The following is a 16,492-nucleotide window of genomic DNA, read 5'->3' as shown; positions in this document are numbered from 1 at the left end:
TCCGACAAGACTTGTCTCTGCTATTCCCTGTGCGGCGATTCCACATAAGTCAGTAATTAGACTGGATACATGGCCGGTTAATGGAGGAGAGGACGGGGCTTATGTGCTTGTATTAAGCCTTCACGGGCCCTGTCAGGAAAGGCGGCTTAATGGCTCCAAATTGCAGAAAACAAATGTAGTGTAGATTATAGTAACATTTAACAGAACAGCGTTATTATAGCCCTGTGCAGATTAGACAATGATTCATGCACGCTTATACTTACAGGCAGAAGTGCTGGGATAATGGATGACACCACTCCAGAAAATACAGTGTGATATTTATAGACAAAACGTAGTTAAAGGGGTTTTTCAGCAGAAAAAAAAAAAAAAAGATGGCTACTGGCTAAGAGTGGGTTAAAAAAAATTAAAATATGGAGAGGAATTTGAGGACTTATCTGTGGCAGCGTTCTGCTCAGAGAATAGAGCAGGAAACAGACAGCGCTGTTCTCCGTACAGTGGTCAGACCTGGAACTGCAGATCAGCTGACCTAAGGTGCAGTGATGCAGTTCTGCCACTATACAGAGAACAGCGCTGTCTGCTTCCTGCTCCATTCTCTGTGTATCTGGTGCATGATAGGGATCCCAGGTGCCAGATTTGATAGACTTATCTTAAGGATAGGTCATCAGTATTTTAACTGGGAAACCCCTTTAATTCTGCAGTATACTTACATTACTGATGCAGATGTTGTTCCTTGATCTTGACGTTGGTCACAAAATACCTTGGCATGGTGCGCATGGTTCCTCTTCCACTGACATTACAGATTGATCCCCCCAATGACTGTTCAGGACTTCGGCAGTGATGGACTGTATGGTGGACACTACAAGCATAGGAAGGTCAAGCTCCGCGAGTGTGCAATAGGCCCATCGCTCGTATGGAGCTACAAGTTGGAGAAAGATCTTGCCTTGAAGAATACTTGATCAGTCTTATGCATGACTGTAAAATACATAAGAATTTCAAGGTGTGTTTTTTTTGAAAGCCCCCAAAAAATGCAACATAAGTGATAAATAAGTATGTCCACAAGGGACGGATATGCTGTGACTTTACAATCCCGATCTGTAGTCGGTAAATCTCCAGTGTATCACACCAGCCACATAGATAAGAGAAATGGATCCCCCAGACAAAGAGCCTGAGAGCCCTTTGTAGGATCCTGATAAAAACGGGAGCCATAATATGATGAGTATCACTTGGAAGAGGTACAGAAATCTCAGTAAGATGTCCATTGTGACATTCCAACCATAATAGTTTGGGTCTGTTGTAAGTCCTGAGATCAACTAGGGGTCACTGTAAGAGGGCGGGAGGAAGTTCAAGGAGCCTAACACTGAAAATTAGCCAAGATGACCCTTAAAGTATTTGAGGGACATGGGTGGCCCATGGAATGAAAAGGCTTTAATTGAGACCCCTACTATGGGTGAAAGAGTGATGCTCTGAGCTTCTATTCTCGTATACCTGCCCTTTATGGAAGGAAAAGCCACTGTGGGGTTCGAGGATATAAGGTAAAAAGACATCCACTTAGAAGGAAACCTTATAATGTAGACCAATCCTATGGCCTACAATATCTGGACAGTGGCCCTATGCTCAATGGTTATAAATGTTGATGTCTCCAGTAAATTTCAGAGGTCACCAATGGAGAAACTAAGTTGGGTAGAAAAGCCAAGATGTGTCCCAAGACTGTGCTAAGAAATATGACTGTTACGTGCCCGACGTGGTTGAGGAGGGGCCAGTCACATAATAGAGGCCTATGGTATGTGGCACATGTGGCCATCTTATCGTTAAGCTTTTTCTTTGCCACCGTCATGTATAGATCTAAAAGATCCAAAAACAGATCTGTCTCTATATAATCTTTTCACTAATAGAATATGTAAAAAGCATCCCGTACCGTGAAATACTCCTTGACTTCCATGGGCTACGCGTTTTCCTTTGATCTCCTTTCAGGCCTGTCCCATTTCTATCCACCATGTTCTTTCTATAGGTGTCTTCAGAAAAAGTTCTAATAGTGAGCAGTAGACCATTAAGTAATGCATCTACGTTCACAGCCAAGCCCATCCTCAAGATATCCTGACGGTAAGTCTGATTGACAAATGATGGGCCGTGCGACCATCCCTGGACGCTACAGGCGTACAACACAAAGGGTTTAGTCAAAACCATCGCTTTATCTGATACAACTGCGACACGTCTACTCAAATACTTAAGACACTTGGGTAAAAACACTTCAATATTGGGAAGGAGTCAAGTTATTTGTATTTTTTTTTCTTTTCCCTTCTACAGATGTTTATATTGCCCCAAAGCGGAGAGGCCAGATAGCTCAACGCACTCCATTGCCGGGGTCACGTTACACTTTTGAGGAAGATAAAGGAGGAGAACTGTCTTTATCCCAAGGTGATCTGATAAGCTCATGTTTCAGGTGACTGCTTGTTCCCTTATGTCTGACCTCTTGACAATAGCGCGAAGCTTCACATGATGGATCTCGAGCTCCACACTATTTGGTCTTGTCAATGGTATCCTGTTTTCGGAAGACCTGTCTTTGGATCTGTTTGAAATTCTTCTACGTTCACTTCTAGACAAAAAGATATTTTATAAAGAGTAGGTTGAAGACGAGGGAACGAAAAATACATTTTCCGTAGGCCAAGGGTGGCTTCACTTCAACCATGATACTTTAGGAGATTGGCTGTTGGGTTAGGTTTTCTCGCTGACAAGTACTGTCCGTGTCAGTGCTGAGTTATAGAGATCTCTAGTCCAGGATGTGCATGGTCATGGCTTTCACATCGGTAAGAAGCATCAGAACCAGAAAACCATTTTAGGCTGAGGCCCAATGTGGCGGAGAAGGCTTCATCTATCTGGTGGATAGATCTCCACCACCATTGAACATGTGGACAGTGAAATGTCCCATCCTTTACAACTGCAGGAACTCAATCCTTGGTTTGGTTTTGGGGAATTTGTTGAAATCAAGCCATGCTCAATCTTTCATTTTTCCAACATCTGAGGGCCTCAGCTGGAGCGAGGTGCGCCTGAATTGTTCAGAGGTTCCAGACTTAATAATTTAGACAGTTCGGTGCACCAGAAATAGACTTGAAATGGGCCTAGATTTTAGATATCACTCTCTGTAGCTTTATGGCATAAGTTAATGTAAATTTGTAGTGTTCCCTGCTATGGCTCGCTTTGTTTCCCCTTCCCTAGCCACTTTTTTTTGTGCAAACATCTGGGCCCAGATTCACAATTTGGGCTGAATCTAGAAAGTGTCCAGAAAGGCTCCTCAACCTGGTGCACAAAGATCCTCATATGAGCTCCTTGGCCTTCCTCGCCACTAGTTAAGGCAGTAGGCGGAGTGGGGCCATAAATCTAGATAGGCCCCACTGTACTGTAAACTGGCGTGAGCTATACTACAAATTTATGCAAGTTCCTGATACACTTGAATATTGCAAGAATTGTTAGAGGTTGGATTGACCCCTTGTGGTGTTTCAGTGGTGAAAATTTTTTTTTTGTGTGATGACCTCTGCTGCAGACTTAATTTGTCTTCTGGTGCCCCGACTGGCACTTTGGTGGGCAGTAACGGATAGTTACGCCATCCATGTCATGTTGACAAATTTTCCGTAATATCCTGTGTACTGAATTCCTCCATTCTCTAATCTCCTCCTAATCTTCTCATAAGCTTTGCCTGACAGGATCCTACCGCCGCATTGTTGTATGTGCATTGTGATACCGTAATGCTGTCAGACGCCGCCGACTATGGAGACATAATAATAGTAAATGACGCACTTTTCGTGGGAATCATCGTATGATTTATAGGTCCCAGGATCATTGGAACCTCACAGATTATAGATTGATAGGAAATGAGTATCTGACTAGTGCTGCCTCGTATAATGGCTTTGACCCATAACTGTGCTGACCTGTAATGACGTGAGGGTATCGGTGCCATGATATATGGCTGATCAATAGCATAACTGTGGGTTACTCTCCTGAGGACACCATCTATTGGTTGGTGAATGAGGATTAGATCAGGTAACTTTCATTTTCAGATTTGCACGTGTTCTATATTACAATAAGGCTTAATTCACACGTGGGCTCGGTCTCCACATTTTTTTGCCCCCATGTGGAAACCCGAATGCAGGTGTGAACCTAGCGTACCAGTCTGCACTTTGTATGTAAATACAATACACCAATCTTAAGTATTCCCCAGACTGTCTACAACACTTTAGACTTCTTTTATGCATATTCTCACTTTCTTAATTTTTAGATTTCGGCCTACTTTCCCCTCCTTTGTGCTTTGATATCAATCCCATGATGCAAAGAGTTGATGCAAGAGTCAAAGAGCCGTTAAAAAAAGAGAGCTTTGGCCTATCAACTACTCTCCGAGACCGCACATATATAGTGAGACAGTCATTCATTATAACTGTGTGACAGGCGCCAGCGAATCATCAGCAGTAGCTGTGATAGGAGTTTGTGCTCAGCCCATACATTGTATTATGAGATTGTAACTTCTAGAGAGAAAAGAAAGGCTCATCACATACAGGAGGAATAACCGAACAGGATAATATTACCCAATAAAAGATTTATTTATTTTCTTATCCGAGTGTCACATTGAATGGAGTCTGTCACCCTGTACATGCCGTCTGATCAGTGTCAGCAAAAGCAGAGGAGTCCAGTGGGAGGTCTTATCGGTAAGTAGCATAAGTTGTCAATCACTGACTAGGACCGCCCACTGGACTCCCAAGCTGAGAGTGATATACGTGTTATACCAAGTGTTATACCGAATCTCTTCCTGCGGGCCTTATATCGATCCGCTGTGCACAGTTTGGCCCCCATGTCCAGGGTGACAGGTTCCCTTTAAATAGTTCTAGTGAAATGTATAATAAACACATTCATTGAGGAAAAAAATTCAGAAACAAATCTATGTATACCAAAGTGATAGTGGGAAATCCCAAGTATAAAAATAGTCTGTATCTTGCACACCACCCAGATATACTATAATATGTATATATTACCAGAAGCAAAATAAATCAATGTGAGGCCGATACTTAGTGCAAAGCCCATGCGAGGAGTCTAGAAATAATCCAGAAAAAGCTCAAGATTTAGGTCTTAAAAATAACAATAGAAACTTGGAGAAAAATACTTTATGTAAAAAGAAGAAAAATCATTCGCTATGTAGAAAACTCTGAACCCCAATATTGCGGAGCGTTCTGGTAACTATTCATAGCCATTTAAAGGGGCTTCCCATATTAGTAGCCATTTACAGGGGCTTCCCATATTAGTAGCCATTTAAAGGGGCTTTCCATAATGGTAGCCATTTAAAGGGGCTTTCCATATTGGTAGCCATTTAAAGGGGCTTTCCATATCAGTAGCCATTTAAAGGGGGCTTTCCATATAGGTAGCCATTTAAAGGGGCTTTCCATATAGGTAGCTATTATTCCAGAGATGATGTAATGGATATGAGGCACGGTGCTAGTGAGAGGGCATGTATGTGAGAGAGAAGGCTCCGGCCTGGTTGTGTTGGATACTAGGGTGAAGGATTCTTACTAGTTCTATGTCCCAATAGTGTAACACAATACCTAAGTGTGCACGCAGGGTTAAAGGGGAGCTCTCCTGAGACCTGAATTTTAGTGAATAACCTGTATTTCTAAAAATATAACAAATTTGGGGCAACTTTCTTGGAAACCCTTCACATCCTGAAAATTGATTTATACTAAGTCCTGCTCGCACAGCTGCTAGGCCCGATTCAATAGATCAGTCTAGGAAGACTTTGCCTTCCAGCCCAGTATTACATCAGGACGGGGTTTCAGACTCTCAATGTAAATTAAGAATGTTTCTATTCAATAAAAACAAGCAGAAAACGTTGATAAGGTGAGGAATCTAAAGAGACTGGGGCAGATTTACGAATCCTGTGCATTATTTTACAAAGCGGAAACTTAGACTTGGAAGTGTGAATATGTACCAAGTTTATGACAGTAGCTTATGCTGGATGATGCATTTGGTGCACCTTGGTTAGACACTTGTCTACCTTTTACACAACCTATTGACACCAATATGGAGCACCAACAGTTTTTGACTAAATAATGGCATTTTTAGGCATGTCTTTCCTGATGAGCTGCATCCCTTTCTCTCTAAACTAGATTTGCTCTTTGAGTGAGGCACAAAAAAATAATACACCTGGTACAAACACACGCCAGAGGGGTTTTTCCATTTTTGGGGAGAAGGAGAGATGGAGGGGGATTGAGGCAAAATTTCTGGAGAATTCAGTTTAGTAAATCTCCTCCATAATATAGAAGTTCTATTCTACAGCAAGTAAGCTTTATTTACATCAGACTAATGGGACACACTAAATATGCTTTAAAGAGGGCCTTTCATGTCCTCGGGCACATGCGGTTTTATATACCGCTAGAAAGCCGACAGTACGCTGAATTCACTGCAATGTCCCGTTATGTGCCCCTGGGCTGGAGATATCAGTGCTGTTAGATTCAGCACTGATCTCTGCCCAACGTCAGAAGGGCGTTCCTGACAGTCTAGGTGGGCTGTGAGGAACGTCGTCCCTGACTGTAATCGTCCATAGCTCTGTACTGACAGAGAGGGCTTTCATTACCGCCCAGCCATGACACTGACCTGTGACAGTGACAGTACTCGTTCATAGTCCTGTACTGGGGGGCATTCTTTACGGCCTAGCCATGCCACTAAGCTGTGAGGAATGCCCCCCCAGTACAAATCTATGGACGAGTACTGTTAGGAGGGGCGTTCCTCACAGCCCAGCTAGATTGTCAGGAACACCCTTCTGACTGTGGGCAGAGATCAGTGCCGAAACTGACAGCACTGATATCTCCAGCCTAGAGGCACATAAGCCGACAGTGAGCTGAATTCAGTGTACTGTCAGCTTTCTCGTGGTATATAAAACCGCATGTGCCTGAGGATATGAAAGGTCCTCTTTAAGGTTTAGGCCCCATTTTGCGGAAATGCAACTTTTTTTTGTAGCAGATTTTCCTGTTTTTTTTTTTTTGAGCCAAAACTAAGAATGGACACAAAAGGAATAGCAAATATATAGGAAGCTCTTACACTTCTCCCTTCTGCTCAATCCACTCCTGGCTTTGGCTCAAAAAAAACCGCAGCAAAATCTGCAATTAAAAAAAAGCTGCGTTTCCGCAACGTGAGGCCTCAGCCTTAAGGCCATTTCCATGTAGGTTAAAATAATATATTTTTTTTTTTTAGTTTTTAATGTTCTCTGGCATTTTACCCTTTACAATTGGTATCTAGAATAAAAAAAATATCTTTGCAGTATTCACTGTTACTACAAGGCTGTAAACTGGTGGCTGGAGACGGTGAAGTCCAGGCGGTGCAGTGATGTAGCCAGGGCGGCGTAGAGGTGAGATGTATTGAAGCGGAGGCTGTACACTGGACTGCTGGTGGGAGAGGACAAGGAGAAGGACTAGAAAAACAAAAGAATAAATCATGGGTGAGTAGGAACATCAAATCCCAGGGAACCACAACCTCAGTCTCAGGAAACCCTTCCTTTTAGAAGCTCGGTGTAAGGGTGGGGTTAGAGGGATTGTCTTATGAACACAACGTCAGGTCATCTGGACATTATAGAAGGTCCTGCTCTGGACCCCTCTCCATATGCCAGAACAGAGAGACACTCTCCATGAATGGGGTGAACCATTATTGTATGGAAAGGATGACAATTCATCTAAATGGCTGCCATGTACATCTTCAAATGCCTTTGGTGGTCGATACCTAAAAATTCTGCAAACTCGCCAGGCGTGCCAAGGGCTGGACCAATGACAAGCAACTGATCATCAAGGGGGCTACATAGACGTCTGTGATAAGACCCCTATATATAACCATACACATAGTGTATTATATATAGAGTTAGTGTATATATTATATAGAGAGTGTCCTCTGCTCTTACCTGTAAACATTGGTTCATTCTTTTGTCCCACAGCCTGATGACTCCATAGTAGGAGGACCCGCTGGCTATCATATTGTTCCCGTCACTCTGTATACAGTACAGTGCACTGTCATGGGGTTCCTCCCATTCGTTGACGCACCTCCTGAAAAAATACAAGATATGGACAATAAAGCTTATAGAATTTTATTATTTTTTCTGATATAATGGCAGCAGTTTTGAGACTGTCATTACTGTCTTATAGCTTGAAGATGCCCCAAAATTATATTGACCCTCTAATAACTGTGCTGACTTCTCTAGGCCTACTGCAGTACAATAAAGCTGTAGATACCCTATGTTGATATTGAGATGGCTCTGTTTGTTCCGTCTCAGGCTATACAACAAAGCATTACGGAATTGTGCCTGACTTATGTGGGCCCTCTAGTGGCCAATGTAACAACTAACATTTTAAGATTTATTTTATATGAAAAGTAACATAAAAGTCACAGTTTTATTTGTTTGTTTGTTTTTTATGTAGATTGTAAGCCCCATGTAGGGATCATAATGTACTAAGGCCACCATGTTTCCCCTAGTTTTATTTCTTTGTACACTTTGTATCAATGAACAGGGAGCACACGGTAACTCCTGAGCCTTTTGCGTTCTTCAATATGCTATAAAATATCAAAAAAGAAAATGTCTGTATAAATATAAGGTCACTGTAAAGTACAAATAACCCCAAAACGATCATCCTTCACAACAGACTCTGAGCCCAGCCCCCCTCCCCATCGCCCTGCAGAGTGCACCTTGAGGGAGACGCGTTGCACACAGAGGTAACTTACTGTATTGATGATTATATTTCCTCCACTCTTAGGTCAGGCGCAGCTGAGAAGCAGGAAATCCCTAAGTACCCCTTTGTGTGCCGATCAATAGCATTTTAAGACGCTTCTCATTGCAAAAGGGAAGTGTTCCATTGGCTCTGCTACATCAGTCCTTGTGCTGCAGGGTCTCTAAGCGAGGAGGATATCTCGCCGTCACACCGCCAGCCTCTCCTTAGGCAGAGGTTTATGTTACTATTAATGGTAGGAAATTATGTATAATAATAGCACTAGGGACACTGGCGGATTTCTGACCCATAACATCCAGCCGGGTTTCAAAAGTTCCCTAGCAATAATACTTCTCCATTTTGCCACTGCTCAAGCCATTGTGTCAGACTCAGCTGACCAACAAAAAATGGCCAATAGCTTAAAGGGGACCTTTCATGTCCTCGGGCACATGCGATTATAGAAACCACTAAATAGCTGACCGTGCACTTTAATTCAGCGCACGGTCGGCTTTTCCGTTATGTGTCCGGGGTTGGAAATATCGGTGCCATAATAGATTTCTACCCACTGTCAGAAGGCCGTTCCTGACAGTCTAGTTGGGCCGTGAGAAACTTTTCCCCCTTCCCCGACAGTACTCATCCATAGCCCTGTACTGACAGAGGCGCTCCTTACTGCCCAGCAATGACGCTAAGCTGTTTAGAACGCCCCCTCCTGACTGTACTCGTCCATAGACTAGTACTGGGGGGGAGCATTCGTCACAGCTTAGCGTCATTGTTAGGCGGTAAGGAACGCCCACCCGCCCTTCCATCCTTACAGTACAGGCCTATGGATGAGTACTGTAAGGGGGCGTACCTCACGGGCCAGCTAGATGGTCAGGGACGCCCTTCTGACAGTGGGCAGAGATCGGTAATGACACCGCTATCTCCAGCCCTGAGACACATAACGGGAATGCCAACAGTGCGATGAATTCAGTGCAATCGGCTTTCTAGCGGTGTATAAAGCCGCATGTTCCCGAGAACGTGAAATGTTCTCTTTAAGGACATCGCGGCCATGAAAAGTGATCAACAGTATCTCAGCATAGAATAGGGTGCTAAGATCTTATGTATCTCCAGATTATCTGCAAGACAGTGATCTGGCCTAATACTGGTTTCAGTAACGATATTGCTAATATATCATATATACCATCAATGTGACCCCCAAAGTGGCAGCAGTGCCAGGAACACAATGTGCCGAATCCCCTCCTGCCTGCTCTGCTGGGGTCTCTCCAGCCATTAGTATGGTCGGTGAATGTCCACCATTGCCTATAGTGCTTATAATACGGCCTTTTTGGATAGTCACTCATTGCCCATGGGACCCCAACTCTCTCATCAACTTTAACACGTGTACGTCACTTACAAATGGTCTGTGGTCATAGTAGAATTTTACATCTACCTGTAAATACATTCACCGCTGCAACTAGTCCTCCCATAACCAAGGGGGCAGCACCATAGTGTGTGTGCCTCCTCCCGGCATAGTGAGGGAGCCTGATGAAGTCCCCCTTATGTACCCTGTCGCCAATAAAAAATAAAATTGCCTCTACACATAAGGGAAAGACCACTGAGGTTACAGATTGGTCTCAGCAGTCATGTGAGCCTCTCCCAATTTGGTACGGGAGAGAAAGGGGGATCAGGACAAGACAACAGAGCACCGGGGATAGGCGAGGATGTCTATTTATTTATTTTATGGCCACCTCCAAATTTCCCCTAAATCCTGGAAACCCCTTTAAGACCACCCAGATGCCAGGCTTCTAGCAATGTGATTTCTATAAACTTTGGGGCACCTCTAGGATTCGCTTTAGCAGCGTCTCTGATATAATGGCTGATACATACAAGCCATTTTTAGGGTCCACCCCGCCGCCGTATTCTCCAGCATTATCTATGACTGTTTAGTGTTCTACGGGGATCTGCATTAATAAATTATAATAGGATGGCATCACTTTCACTTGTCTGACATCTTGTCTATCCCAATAAGTGAAAAGCAGGAAGACCAATTAGTATCTGGCAGAAAAGACCCATGGCTGAAAGATAATCAATTCTATGGAGACCCGACCTGTCCTTCTCCCATTAATGTAGGACGCTGACAGTAAACAAAGTGTTCCCCTTGACCTTATGAGCAGTCACACTGACTCTGTGCTAAGTGGTAATGTACCCAATCAATAGCCCTGAGCTGCTGGATGCGGCACACTGCTGGCGGCCAGCGCTGCTCATCTAGACTGCACTTATATACTACGCGCTATAGGAACATCTGCTTACACTACCCCACTTAAAGGAATACTCCACATTTGCACAAGAATTAGAATAATAGGTTAATTAAACGTTGACTATCTTCGCTAATACTTTTTTAATGTAGTGTTTGCCTCCAATATGTTCGTAATAGACCTTGGGGGGCATTTTAACATGACCTTTTTCTGAATTTCCCTGTAACTGGGACCATACATTACCAGGTTCACACTAACATTGCCTCTCCGTTGTTCTGGTCCATTGGAGGACTAGAACGACAGAGGCAGACACTATGACAGTGGTAACACACGCAGTTCGTTGGTCCCCACTGACTAGAATGGGGTCCATCGGGTGTCTGTCACTTTAAAACGGAAGCTGGCAGAGGAATAAATCGGCAGATGTGAACGTAGCCTTACAGGAGGAATACAGCCTTCTAATATACACTGCAGAGCTGGTCTGGGTCCTGGGCCATGAGGTATAGCTTCCACCATATACAGTAATCAGGAAGGCACAGACAGTAATAAACTGCCCCTGGCTTCTTTTTGGCATGCTCCTGCTAGGTACTCTTCACAGGTACATCATTGCAATACATTGATAAATATCAGTTTTAGAGTGATAAAACCTGGTGCCTTCAGCCACCACTAGGGGGAGCTGAGTACATCGGAATTATGGACAGGAGAGGTAACAAGCCTCCTTTAAAGGGAATGTCCAGCTATGAACACATTTTATTTTAGTCAGAGCTTTATTCTAAAACGGGGGGGGGGGGGGGGGGGGGGGGGGGGGGCGGGGGAGAGATTGTCTGCAGCAACCACTAGAGGGAGGGTAAGAGCCTACTTTAGTCATTGGCAAATTGACCTCAACAATACCACAGTATGCAGGATGCTCCTGGGCTCCCTCTAGTGGTAACCAGAATCTTACTATTAATTATTAATCTATGCAGGGCTCTAGATCAGAAAAAAATGGAGCCCTAGTGGCTATAAAGATATAGTAAAGAGGCTCTATCAGCAAAATTATTCTGATAGAGCCCCACATATGTGTGAAAAGGCCATTCAGGCATGCTGCTACTACTACTACTACTGCTGCTACTGCACATGCACCCACACCATTTTTTATCAATGGCAGTTCGCAAGCGCCAGAGGAAGACAGGACCCGAAGACATCGTTGGAAGAGGAGGCGTGGCTGAAGATGATGTCAGACCCTGAATGCCCGCCCACGATAGATAAGTTTAACATATTCTTTTTCTTAGAGTTGTATTTTAAAACGGGGGGGGGGGGGGGGGTTCAGTAGTTTGATATAGCTTTAGCAGTGCCTGAATAGCCTTCAGACATATGTGGGGCTCTATCAGCATAGAGAATGGAGCAGGAAGCAGACAGCGCTGTTCTCTGTATAGTGGCTGAACTGAGTCATTGCAGCATAGGTCCTATTTGAAGGAAGGCAGTACTTGATCTGGCCACTACTTAGAGAACGGAGTTGTCTACTTCCTGCTCCCTTCATGAAAACAGCTAACGAATGGCGACCCCTACAGATCTGGAATTGATCACATATCCTTAGGCGAGGGCATGAATATATTTTATCCGGAAAATTGCTTTAAGGGTACATATACCATTAGATTTACTGAGAGTATTATACAAGTGTTGGATCACTAGATCCTATACTATACAATACTATACAGTATATAGGAGGTAATACTCTAGTGATAGAATATGTTAATATGATATGACCCTATTAATCTGGTCACAGATGGATTACAGGATCCCCTGAAGAGTAAAGATACTAGATCCTGTTGAGTATCATGGACGTAGCCTCAGAAAGAACAACCATCCTCAGTATGTACCGGCTTCTGAACTGGACGTGTCAAGCACACTTAGACACCGACAAAGCAGATCCCCGGTGGCGTGGCGCCAGCGCTCGTAATTAAAAGTTATTGTAGAATTATTTTCTAATTGCAGTGGGAGTGTGATTCCTCATCCCTCTAATGCTTTTGACTCCCTCATCTGTTTCTCAGACCTCGGATGGTGTGATAATATACACATAGGCTGCGGGGAGACATCTTGGATAGTCAGACACTGTACTCACAGGTCTTGGAAACGGATGACTGATCTACATGTAATTTTACTTATAATTGGGCTTCCTGGCGCCATTGTCGCTCAGAACTCTGCATTGTGTACCTCATAGGGGCAAAGCGAGCGTTATCAGACGTCTGCAGGGGGCAGATACTTAGCGGATCAGAAGATTCATGTGATATTCTGGTTACTGAAACCAAACTGAGTGGAAATCGCCATAGACGGGGGCCTAAAAGGAAGTAACGCGAGCCTAGAGCTGGATACTGACAGTAGATTAGGGCCACAATGTTACATAGCTTTCATCAGTAGGTTACAAAATGCCAATTAATGGCTTAAAGGGATTGTCTAGGGTTAGGTGTTTATGGCCTGTCCTCAGAATAAGCCATAAATATTTGATGGGTAGAGGGGCCGACAGACAGCCCCCAGACTGATCAGCTGTATGGTCCTGCTTCAGGTGCGCATCCTATACAAGGCTGTTAACAGAAAGCTCTGTCCACTGTATAGCAGCCAGGTGATGCCACTGCGTCTAAGCGCCACCTGCAGTGACAGTGTCCAACCACTATAAAGGGGAAACAGGGAATAGCCAGGACATTATACAATATGCATATTGAAGAAAGCAGAGATATCTCAACTACAGAGGCAGCGATTTACCCTAACCCATCTCTCTGCGGGGCTGGGTTGATATTCTGGGTTCTGGTGACCCTAACCTATCTATCTGCAGGGCTGGGGTGATATTCTGAGTTCTGGTGACCCTAACCTATCTATCTGCAGGGCTGGGGTGATATTCTGGGTTCTGGTGATACTAACCTATCTACCTTCGGGGCTGGGGTGATATACTGGGTTCTGGTGACCCTAACCTATCTATCTGCGGGGCTGGGTTGCTATTCTGGGTTCTGGTGATACTAACCTATCTATCTGCAGGGCTGGGTTGATACTGAATTTCCTCATGGTGGGACTATTAAAGGATTATCTTACCGTATGGGTTCTGGTGACACTCACCTATCTATTCTGCAGATCTGGGTTGATATTCTGGGTTCTGGTGACTCCCTTTAAGCCAATTGCATGCATATATATTCACATATATTCACATATAATCTAAATCAAACATTATAGACATTACCTGAAGCTTGTTCTCAAGTCCCAGCATCGAATGTATGTATCATAGCCACATGACAGCACAATGGATGGGGTCTCATAGCAGACATCCAAAACTCCAGCACCTCTTTTGAAGTCAGTCCCAAGGCAGTTCATGAGCTGGCCACTATAATGATACATAGTACTGGTATTAGTGCTATACATCTCTATATAGGTACCCACCAAAGAGATAAACAAAGGGTTAAGGATCTATAGAAGACTTGAGAGAAGATCAGAAGAGAAGATTGAGTCTGGAATCTCATAGTAATGATCAAGGCTCTAGATCTGGATAATATGATAAAAGTCTTGGTTCGACCAATCCCTCCACCCAACGTCCTCCCTTTTGTAGGAAGGAAAGGAGCGGTGAACCATTGACTGGCGCCCCCTCTCTGTGGAGATAAAAAACCTAAAGTGGAGCCAACCTGAGCCTCGGTGGTTTTAGTGCCTTTACGGTTTCTATCTCCTACTTAATACCTAGCGTATGTTGTGGTCCGTGGCCATGTTGGAATAGAAGGCTTGGCTTTGCGTTGGACACCCAAATTGAGATGAAAATACAGCAGGAAAATGTTCATCGCCAGCTAATCTAATCTCACCATGGGTCATAAATCAATAGCACAAGAGAATACATTTTCCTTTCTCAGATACTCGAAAGGTCAGTAATATTTATTAAACCAGATGCCTATATGTCTCATCTTTGGAACATATGCTTCTCATACTGAAACGCTGTCTCAATCCTCCACGCCGGTCCCTGAAGCAGGTGTCTGAGGCAGCCTTCCAACTTCATGTTTTTAGGCAGCAACATTGCATATTAAAATGTGTATTTGCTCCAATACACTCTAGAACCGGCTGACGCTTGGACTCCCCACGTAGAATTCGGCCATTGTTCATGTAACATTCGTACAGGCACAGTCTTCTGAAGAACGCGGATTTTTATGTACATCATATTTATTATACTGTGACTACGATTATTCTTCCCATATATTATTACAGTGATGGCAGCGAACAGTCTGCAAGTACTAAACCGATCCTCATAGTAGTATATCCGCCGAGTAAGGCTACACGCACACACCAACGGGTGCATGGACGGCACAGGGACAAGACTAGCACACATTCATACATGATATTCACCCACCAATTTTTTTTCTCATTCCTCCTGGTAATAATAGGTTTATTCTTTGTGATTTAGGCATTGTCCCCATCCATATTGGTTCAGGGTGAAAAGAGAAGCAGATGGTGTATAGTAATGTTCAGGGTCCAATCTGCCCAGTTCCGCACATACCTAGGTTGGGGTAGGGGCGGGCGCTTATGAACTACATCAAAATCTGGATTAATATTGGGCATTTTATCTTGACCGTGATTAGTGCCGATTATTTAGGTCCAGTATGATTAAGTGCTGGATGAACCCCTCAAGAGGTTCATCCGGTGGTTTTATTTGGAACGAACACAACAGAATCGAAACTGCTATTTTAACGTGGGGTCAGTCCCCAGGGGAAGTGATCGAACAAACAAACAGTGTTACTCCATTCTCCTGTGCGATTCCTGGGGCTTTTGGTTGATGTCAAGGTCCACCACTTAGAGATGAGCGAGTACTATTCGAAACGGCCGTTTCGAATAGCACGTACCCATAGGAATGAATGGAAGCGGCCGGCACGCAGACTTTGCCGGTGGCCGGCCGCTTAACCCCCTGCGTCCATTCATTCCTATGGGTGTGTGCTATTCGAAACAGGAGTTTCGAATAGTATTCGCTCATCTCTAGTTGTGATGCATAGACGGAAGCGTTGCGATGTTATATGATTGCTAGACCCAATCACAGGCACCCAGAAGTGCTGCTGACAGCAGGGAGTCGCACCAGAGCACGGGAGTAACACGGTTTATTTTTTTATATTTGATCACATCCTCTATCTCTTTGCTTATTATACTCTGGGGTCTGAAGAGACCACAGACCAGAATAATAATGGATCCAAAATAACTGACATCAACAAAATCACAATGTTTGTTTTTGGTTATTTTTTTGATTATTTGCCCAGCCCTAGGTTAGGGTTACCTAAATCATATGGTGTCTTCCCCTTGTAACGTTCCCACGTTGACGAAACGAGAGCAGAAAAACCGCTGCATTTGAAAGTGAATAAGATGAAGTAACCTCCCCCGGCCTTGATTAAAAAATTAAATTTTAGCTTGGACAACCCCTTTAAGAATCTGCGATAAGATGGAGCAGGACAATTTTTTTTTTTTTTTTTTTTTTTTTTAACATCTTGTTTTGATTTCTGCCTCTCACTGAAAACACTGGGAGACAGAATCTGCATCCAAATCAGAACT

General features: G+C 43.8%; 1 protein-coding gene across 1 annotated transcript in view; it reads right to left on the bottom strand.

Annotated features, from left to right (window-relative positions):
* Positions 1–4,579: 4,579 nt before the first annotated feature.
* Positions 4,580–16,492, bottom strand: part of FBXW4 (F-box and WD repeat domain containing 4) — a 120,842-nt gene continuing 108,929 nt past the window's right edge. The window contains exons 7-9 of the mRNA XM_075257549.1: positions 14,163–14,303; positions 7,925–8,066; positions 4,580–7,444 (exon numbers count right to left, since the gene is read on the bottom strand). Of these exons, the coding sequence (XP_075113650.1) occupies positions 7,307–7,444; positions 7,925–8,066; positions 14,163–14,303 (421 nt within the window). The 3' untranslated portion in view covers positions 4,580–7,306. The remainder of the gene's footprint in view (positions 7,445–7,924; positions 8,067–14,162; positions 14,304–16,492) is intronic.

The sequence above is a fragment of the Leptodactylus fuscus genome, chromosome 10, assembly GCF_031893055.1.
Source record: "Leptodactylus fuscus isolate aLepFus1 chromosome 10, aLepFus1.hap2, whole genome shotgun sequence".
NCBI lineage: Eukaryota > Metazoa > Chordata > Amphibia > Anura > Leptodactylidae > Leptodactylus > Leptodactylus fuscus.
This window is presented reverse-complemented; position numbering and strand designations above follow the sequence as displayed.